General features: G+C 37.8%; 7 protein-coding genes across 7 annotated transcripts; 4 read left to right on the top strand and 3 right to left on the bottom strand.

Annotated features, from left to right (window-relative positions):
• Positions 1-1149: 1149 nt before the first annotated feature.
• Positions 1150-1533, top strand: PKNH_1210700 (conserved Plasmodium protein, unknown function; the record flags this gene model as incomplete). Its single annotated transcript, XM_002260124.1, has 1 exon — positions 1150-1533. One exon carries the CDS (start codon positions 1150-1152, stop codon positions 1531-1533), a length of 384 nt encoding a protein of 127 aa, XP_002260160.1.
• Positions 1534-2203: 670 nt separating this feature from the next.
• PKNH_1210600 (mitochondrial pyruvate carrier protein 2, putative) lies at positions 2204-3241 on the bottom strand (the record flags this gene model as incomplete). The annotated part of the gene is made up of 4 exons (XM_002260123.1): positions 2204-2319; positions 2573-2647; positions 2815-2937; positions 3142-3241. 4 exons carry the CDS (start codon positions 3239-3241, stop codon positions 2204-2206), a joined length of 414 nt encoding a protein of 137 aa, XP_002260159.1.
• Positions 3242-6127: 2886 nt separating this feature from the next.
• PKNH_1210500 (cGMP-specific 3',5'-cyclic phosphodiesterase delta, putative) lies at positions 6128-9379 on the top strand (the record flags this gene model as incomplete). The annotated part of the gene is made up of 6 exons (XM_002260122.1): positions 6128-6213; positions 6383-6528; positions 6769-6923; positions 7078-7235; positions 7386-8734; positions 8853-9379. The coding sequence occupies 6 exons, from the start codon at positions 6128-6130 to the stop codon at positions 9377-9379; spliced, it is 2421 nt and encodes an 806-aa protein (XP_002260158.1).
• Positions 9380-10374: 995 nt separating this feature from the next.
• PKNH_1210400 (RAP protein, putative) lies at positions 10375-12011 on the bottom strand (the record flags this gene model as incomplete). Its single annotated transcript, XM_002260121.1, has 2 exons — positions 10375-10580; positions 10943-12011. 2 exons carry the CDS (start codon positions 12009-12011, stop codon positions 10375-10377), a joined length of 1275 nt encoding a protein of 424 aa, XP_002260157.1.
• A 1087-nt stretch (positions 12012-13098) lies between these two features.
• On the top strand, positions 13099-14847 carry PKNH_1210300 (conserved Plasmodium protein, unknown function; the record flags this gene model as incomplete). The annotated part of the gene is made up of 1 exon (XM_002260120.1): positions 13099-14847. One exon carries the CDS (start codon positions 13099-13101, stop codon positions 14845-14847), a length of 1749 nt encoding a protein of 582 aa, XP_002260156.1.
• Positions 14848-15137: 290 nt separating this feature from the next.
• On the bottom strand, positions 15138-18396 carry PKNH_1210200 (conserved Plasmodium protein, unknown function; the record flags this gene model as incomplete). The annotated part of the gene is made up of 2 exons (XM_002260119.2): positions 15138-15312; positions 15476-18396. 2 exons carry the CDS (start codon positions 18394-18396, stop codon positions 15138-15140), a joined length of 3096 nt encoding a protein of 1031 aa, XP_002260155.2.
• A 967-nt stretch (positions 18397-19363) lies between these two features.
• PKNH_1210100 (proteasome subunit beta type-2, putative) lies at positions 19364-20302 on the top strand (the record flags this gene model as incomplete). Its single annotated transcript, XM_002260118.1, has 2 exons — positions 19364-19690; positions 20042-20302. 2 exons carry the CDS (start codon positions 19364-19366, stop codon positions 20300-20302), a joined length of 588 nt encoding a protein of 195 aa, XP_002260154.1.
• Between the last annotated feature and the right edge of the window lie 1238 nt (positions 20303-21540).

Raw genomic sequence — 21540 nt, 5'->3', positions numbered from 1 at the left:
AAAATGGGTTGTGTTTTTCAAGGCCCCTGCTCTAGCAGCGCTCGTATTTATATTTATGCGTAAAATATGTACATACTTGCATATACATATAAAAAATTTATGCAAACATTTATCATTCCTATTTTTTCTTATTTACGAATGAATACACCGAACATGACTTTTCTACATTTTTCCGAAAACCACCTATTCTTATTTTGTTCCAATTTTTTTGGCAAGCAATTTTTTTTTCTTGCTTCCTCTTATTCTGCAACCCCTGATAATATTGCATGTTTTTTTTTTTATTTATTTTATTTTATTTTTTTTTTTTGGTGGGGGGCCATTCGAATAAAGTTTTTTTTCTTTCTTTTTTTTTTTTAGTTAATTTTTTTCCTTTCCAATTATTTGAAATGGATACGTATGAATATTCATAAAATAAAAGTATGCAATAATTTTATATCTACATAAAAGTGTCAAGTATAGTTTTAACCAATTGGGGGTACAGTTTATTTATGCGTTGATTTACTTTCTCGGGCATTTTCTTTCATCTTCTTTATTTTCCTCTTCCACCGTTCCATCATATCATACTCATGGGAACTGCAAATTTTTCATAAAAATTTTTACCAGAATTTTTATCAGAATTTTCATCCAAGTTTTCGTCAATTTTATGGCCAAATTGTGCCATACCCAAGCTGCATATTTTTATATGCTTCCTTCGATTTCCCCCCCCCACAGTTATATGCCTCTTTCTTCCTTCTCGTTTTTATAAAGCTTTAACAAGGCATGATATTATATAACAAAATTAATTAAAATAACTGAACTGCGCTTGTAGGAAGACTCTTCTTTCCTCAAAATGCATCTTTTTTTCATTTTCTTTTTACAAAATTTGTAAACGTTAAAGGGGTAGAAAATCATTTTTTTCATCGCACATATTTGCCAGTCGTTACGTACCTAGTGGAAGAAGAATAAGACCCGGGCATTCATTCAAAACCCTTGGGGGCATGCAGACAGACACTCTCATTTTCACCATCGGGTGACCAATTCGTTAGAGGCATAAATGTACATACAAGCGTTCGTATGAAAGAACACAAGTTAGATGTTACCAACACCTCCACTTTTTAACAATTAACAACTCCCCCGCTCCTCTTCCAACTGTAATATTTCCCCTACAAGATGGTTGGCGTGAAGAAGAGAACAGTCAGAAAATTCAACCTGGAAATTAACCTGAACAATGAAATAGAGGACAAGGTGCGGTCATATATAATATCGAATAGAAACAAAATGAAGGAGAAGCATGAACAAAGAAGAAAAAGAAAAATAAGAAGACGAATCAAAATGGAATGTAAAATATCATCCTTTGTTTTCCCTAATTCAAAGAAGGAGAAAAAACTGAGGCTAAGTTATATTAATAAGTTTATAAAAAAAAAAAAATTAATCAAGCAACATTTGAAGGAGATACGAGAAAGGATAAAAAATTTACAATCAATGGTGAACACAAATCAGAGTGAAGCCAAGGAAAACAAAGTTCAGCTGCAAAAAGAAGAAATCACATTGTAGCTCTCCACTCCCTGCTATCTTTTACATTCACACAAAAGCAATGATTAATCGTTCCCAAGAGGGGGTAAATATGGTGTGCAAATATTTAACACTATTTATTCGGGCAAATCCTGCTCGTGCAAAATGACGAAGTGTTGGAAAATAAACTCTCATTTATTGTAACTGTGTGAGACAGGATTTGTTTCCTCTCCGCCGCTGCGGTTAACATTCTCGTGGGATGCGTCCTTTTCCCATTTGTATGCCTTTTTACATTCGAAAATTGTAAAAGGTGTTTTAATTTTTTTTCTTTTTTTATGTGATTATTTTTTTGTATTCAAAAATATATATACTTATTTTGCCCCGTGGGAACAGTTTATGCTTTAAAATTGTGGTTGCTTGATTGTGTATTTGGGGATGGAAAAAAAAAATAAATAAAATAAAACAAAGCAAAATAAAATAAAATAAAATAACGCCACATGTGACTACGACATGGGTGTTGTTAATTTTGTTTATCATTTTTATCTAGTGCGGCTACTTGGCTACTTGTTATTTTCTCAATTTTTTTACGTTTTTTCATTTCTCCTTTTTTACGTTTTTTCATTTCTCCTTTTTTACGTTTTATCATATCCTCTTTTTTACGTTTTATCATATCCTTTTTTTTTACGTTTTATCATATCCTCTTTTTTACGTTTCATTGTGCACCCTCCTTTTTCTCACCAATGCCCCCATTTTTATACTCCGTATTATACTTATAATTCGCGATGCGCGCAATCTGATACAGCGCCGTTAAGCTCATGATGAAGTTTACTGCGGAGGGGGAGGGAAAATGGGCGCTCGCCATGGGTTGCATACGTGCAAGCATACATATAAGTGTGCACATAAATGTGAATATAAGTGTGCACATAAATGTGAATATAAGTGTGCATATAAATGTGAATATATGTGTGCATATATAAACATGCTTATAAACATACGAACATGAACGCCTTTGCGGACATGTGGGAACTCCTCCCAGCAGGCGCCCCGGCAGAGGAGCCTTTTCCATTTCTGATAAACTTACTGGTCAACAAATTATAATTTCGCGGCTTAATGACGTAGGCGAATCTTGTGAAGAGCAACCCGGTCATACATATGGCTAAGGACAAGCATGGCGCGTTAAAGGGGAGAGTATATAAAAATGATGTAAAAAGGAATTAAAATATATATATATATATATATATATATATATATATATATATATATATGTGATATTCGCATACATCGTACAAAATTGATTAACGTAGGAGTAGGGTTAGCAATTACCAAACTGCTGAGGCAGGGAAAGCAACTTTGGGTCCCTATTTATGTCAACAATGTTGGCCAAGGAGATGGACCATTTAAATGTAGGAGCCCAGAAGTGGATGGTCAGGATACCTGTATCGGACACTACGTGGAAAAGACGGGAACGTTGATTTAGGCGTGGGTAAAATAATATTCACAGAGGTGTTTTTGCATGAACGCACAGCTAGGTGCGTAAACAGATACCCCTTTTTTTTTTTTTTTTTTTTTTTTTTTCTCATTCCCTCTTCCACTATGTCTCTCCGCATGGCGCTTGTTGGTCATTGTAGTGAGCCCCATTTTATGCCCTACCAAGTGCCTTCTTCACACTCTGATTGATGTTGTAACCCTTGATTTCGTTTTTGATCCTTGGTATAATGTTCGGGTAAAAAATACTTTTGATCAACCCCATTTTGGAAAAATAACAAGTTGGCAAATGTAAATTGAATTAGGGGATGTTTCTGGTGGAGGCGCGGATGAAATGGAGGAGGACAAAATCCTTAAAAAGGCGCACTGCTCACACGCTGAGTCTTTTTTCAATTAACTAGGAGAAGATTGCCAGCGATGTTGTGTCTTTATACGTATCGTACGCCTGCAATCTCACCTATGTGTGAAATGGAACATGTGTACATACGTGTGAATCTGTGCGTGCTCTTTTGGTCCCCCTCGTCACATTATTATAGCTATATTAGAGCACAAGCATTCGCGATGAAAGGTAAAGTGTATTTTTTAAAACAGCCTTTTTTCTTCACCCCGGGTAACGTTCCGTATGTTTCTGCCAACCAGTTACATAAACACAAATAAACATTTGAGGAATGGCAAACCTTGCGAATTAGGAAAAAATACACTCAAAGTGGAGTAGCCCTATTTCTCAAGTTCACCTAGAATGATTTCACACTAAAAATGCAAAAGTGAGACTCTTCAATGTTATAAACGCCGGAAAAAGGGGGGGAAAAAAAAGAAAGGAAAGGAAAAGAAAGAAAAAAAAAAACACCAAACTCAACCGCGAATGTTACAAATAACTGCTCAATTTTCGCGATAATGATAACCTGCTTAGCTGTTTTTTTTTTTTTTTTTTTTTTTTTTTATCTTTCAAGTTAATTACACTAAATTAGGCAATTTTTTTTCCTTTCGCGCGATGGAGCGAATTGAATTTGCCCAAGTATGCCATGCGGAAAAAAAGGGTGTGCTAGGCGCAAAAGCGAAAGAACAAGAGGTGCATTTCCCCCACCCAGGATATTCTCTAATGCACAATTAACCTCTCGCTATTTGACAGTTGGCTGACTTGGCTGAAATGTTTTTTTCCACCATGATATTGTATGAAAAGGGGAAGAAATCAATGAAAGAAATTTCCTAATTAGAAATATTTTTATGTAGACACTTTTTTTGAGGTGTTAATGTACTGCGGAGCTTAAATTCCCCCATTGGAAGCAGCGATAAAACGGGCATCGCTCCAACAACAACAAAAAAAAAAAAAAAAAAAATCATTCACTAAGGAACAGCTACTAATTTGCAAAACGCGGAAATGTTAAAATGGAATTTCCATTTTCAATTAAAAAAGGAAAAAAATGCATACTTCATAACAACCCAAATATAAAGGAAAACATTTTTATAACTTCTTCAAAGTTTGCAAGGTTGTATGAAAAAAAAAAAAAAAAAAAAAAAAAAAGAGGATTACGCAAGAGGTAACAAACTCTGCAACACTGCATTTTGGTAAATTCTGGATGAACGGCATTTTCACGACATGAATTTTAAACTGTCCTCGTTTTCGGACATGAAAAAAGGGACAAACAAAATGACAAAGGGGGAAGTATAGCGATTGGCGCGTTGTCCAAACATGAAAGAAAAGTGTAATGTATCGTTTTTTTATGTTTCTTCGTGAGTTTGTCCCTTTGGAAAACATATCCCCGTTGCAAGGATGGCCTGCCTCTAGAGGTATCCACATTCGTTCTCCTCACACACAACAATTCAGTTTCGCCAAGTAGTGAGAACGAATGTGGTAAAAATACACGTAGACAATAATGTAAACGTACTTATGATACGCCATTTGTTGCGACTTCCCTCAAGGGGATCAACACAATAGTTTTTTTATCGCTTCTAGTGCGTTTGTTTATCATGCTTCTTCCATTCCTAGAAGCTTCGCGCTCTTCCCACTTTTAAATGTAGCCTTAGCCACACGATATATGATAGAGGGACAAAACGCAAAGACAGCTTATAAAGGTTTGTCCTATAATGTGAGTTCTTTTAAAAAAGGCAAAATTTAGTAATTGCCACAACTGCGGTGAAATGAAGTTAATGGTATTTTATAAGGGATCAAATGGTCTGTAAGAAAGGGAAAAAAGAATGAACAGAAAAAAAAAAAAAAAAAAAAAAAAAAAATCTTGTGTGCATCAAAAAAGTTATGTCTTTTTGCGGGAATTTTTTTTTTTTTTTTTAAACAAATGGAACGGTTTTGTATAAATTTATAATATTTAAAAAAAAAAAAAATGCATTCACATTTAATGTGGAGAAATTAACATTGAAGTTTTTGTAAGAATTTAAAATGATCTCACCCAGTTGATTTAAAGAGGCATTTCTCCCTTTTTTTTTTTTTTTTTTTTTCGTCTTAAAACGTATATTAATTATTTACATTTAGACATATTACACATTTGTATACTCATGTAAACATATGCCCACATGTGAGCTCTTATTTTGTGCGTATCTACATGCTTGAAAAAGTACTGGAGAATATATGCTCGTGTGCGTAATTATTATTGTTTCTTTTTCTTTTCTTTTAATTCTCCGTGATCGTTGTGAACGCAGTCAGGTGATTTTTTTTTTTTTGAATTCCTGGACACGCTCGCAGAGGGGGGAATTCACTATCAGGGAAACTGAGAGAGGAAGCAACAGACCAGCAAAGAGACGCAGCAAAAAGAAGCAGCAAAAAGAAGAAGCAAAAAGAAGAAGCAAAAAGAAGCAACAAAAAGAAGAAGCAAAAAGAAGAAGCAAAAAGAAGCAACAAAAAGAAGAAGCAAAAAGAAGCAAAAAAAACGCAGAAAGTGAAGCAAAAAATTGCCCATTTAGGTAGAGCTGAAAAGCCCTGGAAGGATAGTAGCGAGATGTGTTGCGATCACCAAAGGAACTGGCGAAACATGTCTTCTTTCTTAATCACTGGAAAGAAGCACAGGGAGTTAAAACTGTACACGCCGCGCACTTAAACGTGCGCTCGTGTTGAACCTCCCATTGTGGACCCACCTACGGAAGCGAAGAAGAGAAACTTCTACGCGGACACACACACATTAGAAAACATAACTTCTTAATGAATGAAAATACTAATTACGCAAAGATGGAGGAAGAAAGTGAAAAAAACGAGGGAAGGGCCATGAAGGGAGTGATAAAGAACAAGTACGACTTCGCGCTGGGCGTTCTTTATGTGCGCATACGCATTTTTGGATACATGTTCCTTCGCATTAATGTGTGTAACATAAGATGAAACATTCCCCTTGGAAAGCACAAATCGTCTTTTTTTCTTATCTTCGCTCCCATTTCGTCTTTTCTCCCCACCCCCCGCCAGGTATTACATTTCCCCCCAGTTTTCGGACCAAAAGAAAGAAGCAGAATACAACGCCCTAAGGATACACAACATAAAAGAATACATCTGCATCCACCTAACGGTGTCTCTATTTATTATCATAGTAGAATTCTTCGCCTTTTCTGCAAGTAAAAAAAAAAAAAAAAAAAAAAAAAAAAGATATAAAGCGCGTATAGATATGTTCACCCAATATGAGCCTCTAGGGGAATATACTAAAACGTGTGTAACACTAAGCCTACAGGGTGGAGTCCCCCACTTCCAAGTGTTAAGATGTTTTTCCTGTTATTCCCATAAAAGGGTACACCTTCAACTTGTTGCCCTTCCAACCCGATGTACCTCTCCCCCTCCCCATTTCCCTTCCATCGTAGACCTAACCAAAAAGGACGCGTCACTTATGGAACACTTTGTGGTTGTTTTCTCTCTTTTGAATTGTTTGATGCACGTTGTTGTGCTGATAAAGGTTTCCTTTACGCCAGCCAAAAACTCCTATTCGAAACGTTTGTTTGTTGGATATATCATAATTGTAAGTTTCTCCGATCAGGCAAGGGAGTCTGCTATGTGGTTCGCTTTATTGGTGTAAATGCGCCACTTTTCGGGCTGACTACATCCGCACATCGATATATATATATATATTTGTTTCATTATTTATTTCTTACTACCATCCACCCTTCATGCAGAACCAAGTGTTTCAATTTTTGTCTCTCTACTTCTTTACGAAAAAAGATGAGGAGAATAAGGCCGATAGCACCCGATTCATCCTGTACAACAACAACTTCAATTTGTATGTTCACTTCTTTGTAGATTCAGTGTTTCTTCTGTGCCTTCCCACCCTCAAGTAGGTATTTTCATCGATGCCTTTTGTTTAAAGTGCAATGGGGGATGCACAGTAGGCATACGGGGTGTGCATATATGGAAAAATTCCTACACAAATGTATACACGTCAATATAATGAGCATATATGCCACCGTTTTCCTCTCCCTGTTAGCTTCCTCTCCACGCTGCTATTTCTAATCGGCTACCTAATCATGAACTCGGTGCTAATGGCCCTGATTAAATTTGCCACCGCTAAAATAGAGGTGGAACTGTACTTCATGTACATACTAACCGCGCTGTTGGTTATGTTCACCATTTTGAGATATATGGCGGAAGAAAGAAACCGAATTTTGCTGCATACCATTAAGGACATAGTTTGCAGTAATTACAAAAAAGTGGGAGACTTCAAGTCCACGATGGATAAGGAAAATGAATCCATCGCTGTGGATATAGCGAAGGATGATAACTACGACAAGATGGAAGAGAATTACAAATTTTTATTTTCGGACAAGAGCTTTTTCTTTAACGATTTTACCATAAATGCATGTTACAAGGACTACTACTCCGTGTCCTATTTTCTAAAACGATTATTAATTGGATGTGACACTGAGAAAAACAAAGAAATGAAAAAAAGGACAAATGAAGAAAAAAAAAAATTCCCAAATGTGAAAAAACACCTGAACGAGTCAGACATTTTAACCATAGCATACGAAACAGACGTTTTGAAAAATGTGAAAAAAATAAATTCAGATGAAATAGGAAAAAACTGGGATTATTCCTTTATCGATTCGGAACATGGGAAATCGACTCTGGTCATTTTACAAGTTGGTTACCATTTAATTAGTCCATATATGGAAAACAATGAAAAAAAAAAAAAAAAATTACAGTTATTTTTGTTGTTGATTAACAATATGTATTTCCCCAATCCGTACCACAACGCGAATCATGGTGCAACGGTTTGTCACCTTTCGAAATGTCTTGCACACATGACCGATTTCGACAAGAGTTTAAATAACACCTACATGATTTGCTACTTAATTGCGTCCATAGCACACGACGTGGGGCACCCCGGGAAAACAAATGCTTATCTCTCCGAAACCAACCACATTTTATCTATTAGATATAACGACATGAGCATTTTGGAAAACTACCACTGCAGTATCACCTTCTCCATTTTGCAACTCATTGGGCACGACTTTTTAATAAATAGTGAAGACACCAAATTGGTGGAGAAAAACAATTACACGAATTTAAGAAAATTTATCATCGAGTTAATAATTTCGACGGACATGAAATTGCACTTTGAGTATGTAGACATTTTTAAGAAGCGAAAGCGGAGTGAGAATTTTGATATTAGCGACAGGGACGCTATTAATTTGGGCACGATAAACATCAAGGTGGCTGACATTGGGCACACATGCTTGAAGTGGTGCGATCACGCCAAGTGGACCATGCTCGTCAGCGAGGAGTTCTTTTTGCAGAAGAAGGACGAGGAGATCCACCGGAAGAATAAGAGCATGGGTGAGCGACGAGCTGCGCGGAAACGTGCGGAGTAATGTGAATGGTGAACTGCACGCGTCTACCCTACTCTATTGGGTGGATTTTCTCACGCACATGTCTGTTCCTTCCCCTCACATAGGCGACTACCAGTGCACCCCCCGAGGTAATGAGCAGTCCATCGACGAAGCCATGATTTTCAATTATGAAAATATCTACATCAACTACATCAACAACATCAACAACGTTAACAATTACGATTTCAGTTACATCAAACTGAACTTTATCCACGATCATGATTTTGTGAAGAGCATACCAAGCCAACAAGTCTATTTCTTCGAAATTATTGTAATGCCATTAATTCAAGAATTACAATCCATGGAGAAGGCAAAAAAGGAGATAACGCAAAAGGTGCTTCACAATTTAAACGTGAACCTAAAGGCATGGAGATTAATCGAAAAAAATATTAATCTCTTTTACAACACGGACAAAATGAGAGTTACAGATTATTACAAAAATTTAGAAAAAAAAAAATTGCTAAGGGGAATTATTAGCCTCCTAGATATCGGTGAAGAAGATGTCATATCCTTGACAAAGAATTACAATCAGGAGGAAAATGTCCAGAAGGCAGAGGAAGAAAAGAAGGAAAAAAAAAGGGCAGTACGATAAACGACCATCGTAAGGACGGAGCACTTGGAGAAAGCGTTGCTTCTAAAGGAAAGAGAGAAAAGGCCTGTGTAAGGTGAGGAAAAAAGAAACTCAGTTGTGTGTTTTTGGTGTGCCCCAAATTTTAATGTGATACACCAAAAAGGGTAAACCGAAATTGGTCCTGTGTGCTCATTTGGACGTCAGCTGTGAGAGATGGGGCATACACCTTTTATTCTTTGTGTGACGATAGAGACAAAGTGAATTAGGTCGCCTATCTTTCATGCGTGGACGATTAGGATCACCCGAACAGACATGCGTACTGTTACCAGTGTGAGTGGACAGCCATTTTTAATGCCCCCGTTCTCCCTCCCCCCTCGGTAATGTCAAAGAATATTTTATCGAGGCCTCAGTGTTTGTGTTTTTATATAATTTGTGCTTCACTCATATGCGATTCTTCGCATTGGATTGAATTCATTTCTTTACCACTGGTTTAGCTGATGGATTTCGCATCATGCTGCAGTTTTTCCAGCATCCGAAAATCAGATGCGTCCCCTACGGGTGCAACTACGCATGCTATTACAAATGCAATTGGGCATGCATTTACGCGTCCATTTGTATATATATATATATATATATATATATTTAAAAACGTGCTTTTGTGTGTTTGTATATACACCTCTCTCCCTTCTGCATGCCCCACCTTTGATAAATTAATTCTCTATAATAATTATTTATTTATTTTTTTTTTTGTTACTTTTTCTTTCCAAAGAAAAACATGTTTCGGTGAATAAATTAAAAAAAAATATATATACCGTTAAAATGTTTAAAATAAAAAGGCATTCATTTCTACAAAGGGGGGGGAAGTCACTTTAGGGGTACCATGCTAACGAGCACATAAAAAATAAAAAGGATCTTCCCACTTGTGTAGCTCTCGCGGTTGGTAATTTTATGGGAAGGGTTAAAAAAAAAACCATACATAAAAAAAGGGTAGGCGGACACACTCCCCTGTTTAGCCTTTAGGAGCTACTTTCCTTTTTTTCCTTCATGAACTTTTTGTAATCTTCCTTAATCATGTTCATTCTCTCGTTGTAATATATCCTGTCATTTTCGTCCAAAAATTCATCGTTTTTTTCTTTCAGCTTTTTTAAAATGAATTCCTCCCGTTCGCTTTTGTTCCGCAGTTTCCGCCAGTCGATGTAACTAATGTGAATGACGTTGTAGCCTAAGGGGTGGGGAGGAAAAGGAGTGGTATTAGCAGAAAGCACACGCACATACATATAAACACGCACATACATATAAACATGCACATACATATAAACATGCACATACGCAAACAGGTACACATATGCAAACAGGTACACATACGCAAACAGGTACACATATGCAAACAGGTACACATATGCAAACAGGTACACATACGCAAACAGGTACACATATGCAAACAGGTACACATATGCAAACAGGTACACATACGCAAACAGGTACACACAAAGGAAGAAACCATTTTTATGATAACTCCGCATCGATCCCCTGTGTCATATGTGCTCCGCGCCCGGGATGTGTGTAGCTCCATTTTTTACTCACCCAATTTTGTCAAAATCCTATGCTTCAATTTCGTGTACGTCGTGTACCGGTTACTGTTCGCATAAAAGTGCGAGGGCCCATCGACCTCTATTGCTATGGGTCGATTATCAGCAAAGATGGAATCTTCTCCATTGTTCTGTGCCCCTTCGGAACTACTGTTGGGATTGTCTTGACTGTTGGTTTTTAAAGGGCCAGCTAATTTTTCCGTAATCAATTTTATCAGTTTTAATTTTTCTTTTTTTTCTTCTTCTGTTAAATTTTCATCCACTTCAAAAATATTCGGAATGTCCTCGTCATTTTGTGCCCATTTGGTTGTCCCGTCATTTGGGTTGTTACTAAATTGTTCTTCATGCGCAAATTCAGGGTTCCTTCCAGATTCTGCATTTTCTCCATCACTCGACCTTTTCGTTTGGTCATTTTCTCCCATGTGAGAGAATTCTGTAGCTTCATTTGGTTCATCAACTGTATGTTCCAAATCGTCTGCATCGTTATTCATGTATTCCTCTTTAACGGAGTTTGTGTCCACCCCGTGTGCGTTCAAAGGTTCATTTTTCTGTTCACTGTTTTCGTGAGCACTGGTGGAGGGGTACTCTTTGCCCTTTTTTGCAGTGTCGTAACTGTGATCTGTACGTTCACCCTTTTTTCCTTTCTGAATTGGTTCATCTTTTCCCTCTTGTGCAGTATCCCTGTCTATGCATGCACTAGTGTAATTAGATTCTTCCTGGTTGTGATTCATGTCGGAAAAACGATCCGTCTCTCTACCACCTCCAGAGTTTGCACCCGCATTTGTTCTACTGCTGGCTGAATAACTGTCATTATTTTTTAAAGCATTATATGATCGTATGTTTTTAACATTTTGAAAATTTTCTCCCATATGATGATTATTCCTTTGACTTATTGTTTCACCAAAATGGGCATTATCCTGTTTTTTTTTTTTTTTTCCATCCTCGTTTTGTTGACTTCCTTGCACATAATTCAGGTAACTGTTGTTGATGTAATTTTTATTTTCAGAAAAAGCTCGACGCCTCTGCAGTGTTAAAAAAAATGTCCTACTCCTTTTCAATATCATTATGTGCAGGGGGAAACGCTTGGGAGAGTGTAAGGGATGTGTGGTAGTGATGGGGAGGCGAGATGCAAAACAACAGAAGTTGGTGCTAAATTGACAGAGGGAGAGAAAATTCCACCCGTTTGCCCGCTCAGCCTATTTTTTGCATACCGTACACGTTGGTCTCACTGAGTGGAAGTTGCATAGCACATGTTTGGATGCTGCATGGTGTGGAAGAAGTAGTATCTCAAAAGTGCGACTCCCTCTCTCTACGTTTGTAGTGGTAAAAAAAAAAAAAAAAAAAAAATGAAAACAGCGTTCTTTGGGGTGGCTGAAAAAAGGTGAAACTATTTAGTGAAATTGTAATGTGACGGTTTATCGTGAAAATATGTGGCAATACCAAATGGAAAAAGCAAAAGAAGAAAAAAAAAAAAAAAAAATGAAGATTCAGAAAGATGCAGTAACTGTACCTCGAAGAAGAGAATATACCGGATTTTCTTACCTACATGTAGGCTGGCCATTTGGCGAAGCATGGAAAAAAAAAAAAAAAAAAATATATCCGAAACATGTAGCTAAGCAAACGTATGCGTAGTACACCACTCCTGTGCATTCCCCACTTTTAATTTTAATTTAACTTTTAATTTCATTTTTTTTTTTTTTTTTTTTAAAACCCCAATTAACCGTTCTGCAACGGAAAAAAAGGGAAAGGCATTTTCTCCTTTTTTGCAGTATTGAAAAACTGTTATCGTTAAGAAGTTAAGTATACTACTTGAAAGTAAAGGCCCAAATTTCTCGAGGGACGGCGAACTTCTGTTGCATAGCTATTTGTAGGTAGTTCACATGACAGGAAAAAATGCCCACCCGCATTTGTGTACGCATGTATGCGCTTATGAATAATGCACATCGCACGGGCCCCACGTAGAGGAACTGCCTTAGCTAAGTAGAGAAAATTGTCCCAAGAGGAAGCGAAGGAATATGCCACTTATATAGTGGCATAGAACAACAAAAGTGCATATACATCAGCTGTACTTCATTACTGGTGTAATATAACTCCCCTGCAACGAACTTCCCCTGGGTGTTTTTTTTTCCCCCCGTCCACTAGACCTCCAGGATGAAAGGAAGAATCCCCGTACTTACCCACAACGCCCTGCTTAGAGTAACGAACTTCTGTTGTGCGCGGGAGCGAAGGTGTCCATTCGGCTTTTTCGAAAAGGAGAGAAGCATCACAACGAATATCTCCAGCAACAAAGAAGTTAAAATAAAACATGTAGGAGAAGCCAAATTAAAAAGTTTAAAAAAAAACAAAACCGTTGGGAAGGATGACACTAACGAAGATGTGTATATACTGAATGGGAAAATATTATATGCACAAAAGAGTAAGAAAGAAAAAAATGATTTAAAAATAAAATATGGTTTGAAGAGAGCAAAGTATCTGGACACGACGAGAAATTTATTTTATTCCAAGTTGAGTGACAGTTTGGGCGAAAGTAACTCGATGGAGCTTCCAACACAGGAGGTTACGTTTAGAGATTTGGAGGGCGTAGCGGCAAAATTTGCCAGTGATCATAGGGGAAGTGTAACACAAGGTGAATGCTATGATCCATGCACAGCTATGAACAACGGGGAGAAAGTTGCAGATATTCAGACCACCGTAGCAGAGACAATTGGGGCTACTTCCATCAGGGGGGATATTACGAATGGTGTTCTTCACGCAGGGGAAACGATATCAAGTGATTCCCCTGTAGACATGCGGAATGGGGAACCGGAGAGAAGTTCGAATTTACAAAATGGTAAAGACACTCATTTTAGTGCCCCCCCTAATGGGGAACATGAAAGTAAAATACTGACAAGCGATAATGTAAAGCAACCCTCCGTGGAAGAAGAGGAGAAACATAAAAATAAAGATACGAATGAAGCTTGTAGTGAATCGAGCCACTATGCAAGTACCCCCAAACATAATAATGATAAGGAAACTTTTGCAGGTAATACCAGCAAAGGAGGGATGAACACACCCCCAGAAGGTGTTGGATCGCAAAGTGGCGAATCACAAACTGTATCTCCTCCAAACGACAAACCTCCAAAACGCGACATTTACGAAATTTTGCAAGAAATTTCCCATGAACCGAGCAGGCATGAAATGAAAGCCTTCCTAAACTCCCTGCTCATGCATAAAAATAAAAAGTGCACATCTTTCCTGGGGAATTACATAAGCCTATACTTTTGCAATATACTTAGCGAAGACTTGAAGGACCTAAAAAATTCCTATTTTGATGGAGTATCCCTTTGTGTTAACAGTTTTTTCAGTATGCTCAAAGAGTTGGATGAAGAACAGCTGTCCAAAATGACAAATATTTATTTGAAGGATTATTTTTTAAAAATTTTTCAAATTTTAAAATCGCATAATTTGAGTTTGCATTTTGAAAATTTAAAAATAGAGAACATGAGATTGCTCTACATATACAACATATTAGGGTTAACTAGGAAGGAGGGAAAAAGAACAAAAAAAGAAAATATAAAAAAATTCCTTTATCAGTATATTTGTGTGCAAAATGAAGATTTAGCTGTCATGAGAAATAGCAATAAAATGAAGTTCCTCTCAAATATAATTAAAAATGGAGTTACCACACGCATGCACATGTTGGTTATTCTATCATATGACCTGTGTGCCTACGATACGACTTCTTCCAACTGTCTTTCCAAAACCCAATTTAAAAATGTGCACTTGGAAGTTATCCTCGAGAATCAGCTGGAAAATCCTTTCTTCTCTTTGCAATCCCCAGATTCGATAGACCTCAAATCGTCTGGATGGTCTCTCGTTGACGTGAACCAAATTTTGAACGGCAATTTGCCATATGAGTGAATGGTAACAAGGAAAAAAAAAAAAAAAAAAAAAAACGCAGATCGAGATTTCGCTAGTATTGGTTTGCAAATAATACTATTAAAAATGTGATATTTTAAAATGTCAACTTTGAAAAATAATTTTTTTTTTTTTTTTTTTTTTTTTTTTTTTTGTAACTCCGCAATTTTCCACCTACCGGAAAACTACTCTACTACTGAGAGTGTAGTCAAAATATGTGCGCATGTACGGAAGGTGCATGATTCGGGATGAAACATACATGACGCACAAAGAGATGTAAATATAAAATGTATTCATTCCACAAAGGGAATTTTCATATGAAAGGCATCCTCGGTGAGTTTGTCCATTTCTTGGAGCTCTGGGTACGTCTTGTACAGGTCCGTGGCATCGGTGTAACTCTTCTGTTCTTCTTCATACTCACGGTCCACTTCATCCAACTTATTTTTCTTTTTCTGCTTCTCCAGGTCTCTGCGTGAGGAGGGAAGGGGAAAAATGGGCAAAATAAGTAATGCCGATGCGCCATGCGCGTGGGGTATGTCTACATTGGTATAGAAGGAAAATTCTCCACAACTACACGCATACGGTACAAACTTCTCCTCATGCGCGTTTCTCTCTCCCCTTATGCACATACTCTTTGATCATGTGCAGTAGGCGCCTGATTTGGCTGTTTTCAGGCTCGAAGAGATCCCCTCGGAAGGAGTCGTCTTCAGCCATGTCGCCCGCGATGGGCCTGCGTTTCTTCAAAAGGTGGTTCCTGATGATGTCAATTTGTTCATCACTCAGCGGTTCTACATCCTTGGCAGAATTTTCATAAAGGTTTATGGTTTCTTCGGCCAAAATATAAATGGATTGCATTTTGCTATTTTCCAGACACTTGGCCTGCTTTTTCTTTATAATGGTCTCTTTTATATACTCAACAGGGAAAACGAAATTCTTATAAGCGTTTAGTAGCTCATTTTTTATGTCTTGACTAATTTGAAAATTTTCGATATGCTCCTTTTTTATAGGCTTTACATTATTCAATATGAGGTTCATTCGTCCAATTTTGTTTTTGTAGCTACACGGATAGATATACAATTTTTTTTTCAATTTATCTAGATCTTTTAGCAAGTAATTTAGTTCGTTAAGGTCTAGCATAGAGATTTTTCGAAATAGCTCTTTGTTATAGTTTTGTACCACCTGGACTGTTAATGCGTTTGGATTTTCAAATGCCACATCAAAGACGGTCATAAGGACAGCTTCGCAATCTGCTTGCAAAAATTCTTTGTAAGAATGCTCATTGGATGAGAAATAATCTGCCACAATTTTCCTGTACAACTTATAATTGTCCTTGCCCAGGTACGCCAAAATAAATTCTTCGCGTATGCTTGGGTAATGACGGTAAGATTTGTTAATCCCCGAGTAGTACGTGTCACATATGTGTTTGAGCAGTTTGAAATTTTTGTCTATGTTGTTTTTGTTCAGGCGGTATTCAGTGTCCTTGTGTAATTCTCCCCTCATGAAGTAGAAATTCCTCTTGGAGAAAAATACTTCTTCGAAGATTTGCTGCAATGGGGATTTCTCCTGCTCTGAGTACTTGGTCTCCTCTCCTATATTGCCTCCATGGTTGGAACCATCCTTTCCCCCCTCCGATCTGGAGAGGTTCCTATCCAAGCGAGGAGAATCATCGTCCCGTCGGCCGACTAACCCCATTATGTTCTTCTCCCTCTTAAAGTACGAATTAAAAATTTTATTGATGGTGCTATTGGAGAGATTAAAAATGTTCCGCGCATTTCTCGTCTTGATGTGATCAAATCTGCAAAAAAATATGTCTCCTTCTTTGAGGTTTTCATAATCAATGTATCTTTTCTCGATAAGCGTGATGACATCTCTTACGTGTTCCTTGTTAATTTTGTTACACCCCGTAGTGGCACAGGCAGGGGTATCTCCCTCCCCTTTCTCGGGGGCGCTTTCCTGTACTGCCGTCGCTTCGGGGCTCAAAACCCTGGTCGACAAAATTACATAATTGTTAAAAAAAGCGAGAACCTTGGAGGGATATCTCAACATGGAATCGTAATCCTGAATGACGTTCTGATCAGTAGACATTTTTTTTATAAGTTCATATATCTGATAGTTAATAGAGTCGGCGTTAACCATGCTACCTTCGTACAAATTTGGATCCGATGTTTTGTTAACGATTCGAACGTAAAGCAGTTTTTCCTTCTTAAAGATGTAATCGTCCACGTTGATGTATTTGAGAGCATCTTCTTCGTTGCACCCATAGAAGTTTTGCTTGAACTCTTTATACTTATCTGTGTAGTCCTTTGTGCGTATCGACCCTTTTGATTTTTTCTCTTGTGGAATTATATCCCTTGTGTATCGCGATTCGAATGGGCCTCCTTCCATTGTCTGAGCGCCATCTCCACTGCCTTCCCCTCTTCGTTGTCCCATTTTATGGCTCGGGACACGATCTTCGTTGGTCTCCTCTACGACAGCCGAGTTGTGCTGTGCAAATTCATGTGTTATAACTTTATTTTTGAGGTAATCAAAATTTCGCAGAATATTTCTGGTGTTAATAATATTATGTGATTTTATTTTTACCTTAATGGGGTTACTTTTACTTTCAAATATATTAACAATAATGTTATTTCCATCGTTGCAAAAATCAGAGACCTCCGCTTTGAAGTAGACATTTTCGAATAAATTTTCCACGACAATAGTGTGTTGCAAATTTCGTAATTTTTCATTTATTTTATCATTGGAAATTTTCTGTAAACTTAAGAAGACATATTCGAGTTTTTTGTTCACTTCAATTATGTATGCGCTTATTTTGTTTGTTGTATTTTTGGACGATTGTAGGAGCTGTATATTGTGTTTTTCCTTTTCATCGTTTTCGTCGTAGAGAAGGTACCCCTTTATGCATCCATTTATTAAAACTACAAAATATTTATTCCTTACATTTTTTACAATTTGGATGAAAATTTTTTTTTCTGAATTTTTCAGTTCATTTAATTTGTCGTAAATTTTTTCCTTCCTTTTGTTTATTTCGTTTGTGTATAATTCTCCGATTATTCGATTTTTTTCATCAATTTCTTTTACGAGAATAAGGCAGTCTTTAACATGGTCATTTTGCACACAGGTGGACTGGTCTTTCCAGTTGGGGTTGACTTTCTGCATCAGTCTAGCATACATTGCATTGTCAATAAAATTGTTCCTGTATAAATACTCATACAGGAGTTCGTTTTCCAGGAGATAATTATTTTCCCTCTTAATTATTATTTGCTCATTATCATCATTTTTCAATTTCACAAATATATCGTTTTCGACAACGTTTGTCACTCTGCCTATTTTTAGTTGTCCCACATAAATATCCTTCACGTCTTTTAATTTTTGCATACTTCTTTTTCTTACCTCATGGTGCCTTCTTCGCAGCATCGTTTCCTTCCGTTCGTCATTTCTACTTCCCAGGAGGAAGCCATACAGACCACCCCCCATCCTCTTCCTTAAGCCATTAGTACATTTTAAAAAATGCGCAAGCAGTAAAAGGAGGAATATTCCCCAGGGGGGTTTCATTTCTGTTCGCCGCTCGCTTTGCCTCACTTCACAATTGGCGAAGAAGAAGCGGTTTGTTCGAATTACACCACTGGGTTATTTGCATACATGTGGGCATATTTGCGTAATTCTACATTTTGGTGGCATCTTCGCGACATTTTCTTGCCTTTTCCTTGTCGATGGGCGCCCCCGGGATTGCCTAGAGAGGTGAGTCTTTAAGCAGGCGCCTTTTTCCCCCTCCAGCGGCAAGAAGAAGCCATCCTTCGCGTGCTTTCTCTTCCGTTTTCCCTTCACTACATATTCTTAGTGGCAATGCAGTGATGGTACCAATGACGCCTTGCGTGTGCCTGACCATGTGCGCATTTAAGGCATTGTGGGTGGGTGGTTTCGGGAGCACACTCGTACACAGGGGGGCTGGCGAGCTGTTCATGGCTTGCAATAATATTAAGGGGAAAATTTTATTGGGGTGTTCTTTCATCACCCCTCTTGCGTCGAAAGGAAATCCGCTTCTCCGATCTGTGCTCAGGTAGGCGGCTATTTTTGCTCCTTCCCCCTCAGAATTGCACAGAAATGGAACAAACATAGGTCGACACGGCCTCTGCGCACGCACATAATTTGGAAAGAGCATATTTTCACTACTCTCGCATGATTTTAAAGGTTTTTTATGAAGAGATTTTTTTTTTTTTTCTTTTTTTTTTTTTTTTTTTCCTTTAAAATTGAAGAATACAAGCGGTGAGGTATAACACTATTTGTGCTGTTTCACCTTTTTGGCTAATTAAATGTGTTATGTTTTTTTTTCTTTTTTTTTTTTTCCCCTGGACCAACTCCGCTTTAACGGTTGAATGATTTTTTCTTTTCCCATATTATAATTGCTGAGGAGATTGCCAGGTTCACAATTTGCCTACCAAGATAGCCCCCCCTCCCCTCAGTGAATCCGCAGTGAGTGCCCAGTGAATACCCCCATTTTCCCCCCTCCAGCTGGTGACCCATGGATACGCTAATAGGCCTGAAAGGCAAAAACTTCATAATCCTAGCGGCAGATACGTACAGTGTCAATTCAATTATCAAGTTAAAAAATGACGACAAAACCAAGTTTTACGATATTAACGGAAACAAGTGCCTTCTCCTGGGTGGATCCATTGGAGATAGAATTCAGTTTGGTGAATTCATAAGGAAGAATGTGCACCTGTACCAGTACCAGAACTCTACCGATTTGTTTGTGAAATCGTTTGCCTTTTTTACGCGCAAAAATTTGGCCTACTATTTGAGGAGAAACCCCTACGAGGTCAATTGCCTCATAGCTGGATATGACAACGTAAGGAGAGGAAGGAGGCTTCTCTGGTGTTGCGCATAAATAGTTACGGTGTACGTCAGGGCGAGGAGAAGAATCTTCCATGCCTGGGTGGTTTCCCGTTTCGCAATAGAGATACGATTGTATTGTGTATATGTGTATATATGTGTATATATGTGTGTGTACATATGTGTGTGCATATATGCGTGTATATATATGCGTGTGAATATATATGCGTGTGAATATATATGTGTGTACGTGTGAATATCTCCTGCCCTGTTTACCCACGTTGCAGAAGAGAGAAATAAGTTTGTGCTCATTCAGTGTGCTTTTCATAATGGACATACCTAATTTTTCTTCACCCCACCCCCGCAGAAGGACGGTTACCAACTATACTGGTGCGACTACCTTAGCAACATGGACGCTGTCAACAAGGGTGCGCACGGATACGGTGCATACCTTGTGAACGGTATCCTGGATAAATACTACCATGAGAATATTAATCTGGATGAAGCCTTACTCATCTTTAAAAAGTGTTTTGAAGAATTGAAGAAGAGATTTCTCCTAACCCAAATAAATTACGAACTACGTATTATGACAGATAACAAGGTAGAGGCTCAGCTCGTGACCATTTGAGGCACCTCTCAGATGGGCACTTACCTCAGCCCCCTGTGCTGTCCCATTTTTTACGTGACATCTGTGTGTATATATGTATATATACGTGTATATATGTAGGCTTTATTTATGCGCCTCCCCAGCAACATTCACACGCATGTGGCATGCCCTCTTATGCGGAGTAAATTTGCCAAAAAGGCGCACACTGAGTGCCTTCCTTTTTTTTTTTTTTTTTTTTTTTTTTTCCTTTACTACATTTTAAAAGTTGCCAATTTTTTGCGCAAATGGGAAAATGTTCACGAAGGAATATTTTCGAATAATTTAATTGATCATTAGGCGGAATATATTTTCACAAAAAAAGACGCAAAAAAAAAAAAAAAAAAAAAAAAAAAAAAGAACGGTATACAAACAAATGTACTTATATGCACGTTCGGGGGATACTCCTTGCTGTGAACTTGGGTCGACGTTTCCTCCCATTCGTTGCAAATGGGTTAAGCGCATTTCAACGTACATACATCACCGAAGCTGCTATAACATTTCCGAGGTTACTTTAGACATACATAGACATATGGAGGAAAAAAGAAAAATGTTTTTCCTCTCCCCATCACCCCGTCAAGGCTTCATCGAATCACTCCCTCGTTCTGATTACTGCGTCCACCCCCCTCAGTCATCATGCGAATTATACAAATCTTCGTTGTTTATTCTTTCGTACGAGTACGAGGCAATTATGGAGAATGGAATTGTCATCAGTATAATAATGAGGGCGAAAAAGACGTTATTACGATTTAGGGACCATTTGTGCATGAGGAAGGGAATGAAGGGGAAAGACATAAGCATTATTATGAACAGGATAAGGACAAATTTGATTGAAATCATTATGTAGGCAAGGGGAGGTTGGTCAAAAAAAAAAAAAGAAGGCAGTGTGTAAAAGTGCGTACAGATTATTCTTCCAAGTGTGCTTTTTTTGCGTGCTCTGTTTTTTCGGTATGCTTGCGTTTGGTTAGTTCTCCGTCCTTAGATAAAGCGTTTTCATTGCTTCGAATAATTTTAGCACTTTGCTGCGTAGTTTTGCGAATAATCTCACTCTTATTATGCCTGGTGAATGAGACGGAAATGCGAAGAAAACGCCTAGCGCGCTTCTTAGCCCAACACGTGTGCTACTTGCAAAATTATTCCTTGTTTGGTAAAATACGGTGATGTTCCTTTTTGTAACTTTTTTACAGCATAAGTGGAAAGAATGATCATATGGAAAGCGAAAA

The sequence above is a fragment of the Plasmodium knowlesi genome (assembly GCF_000006355.2).
Source record: "Plasmodium knowlesi strain H genome assembly, chromosome: 12".
In the NCBI taxonomy this organism is placed as follows: Eukaryota; Apicomplexa; class Aconoidasida; order Haemosporida; family Plasmodiidae; genus Plasmodium; species Plasmodium knowlesi.
Note: the sequence above shows the minus strand (reverse complement) of the source record. Positions and strands in the feature narration are given on the sequence as shown.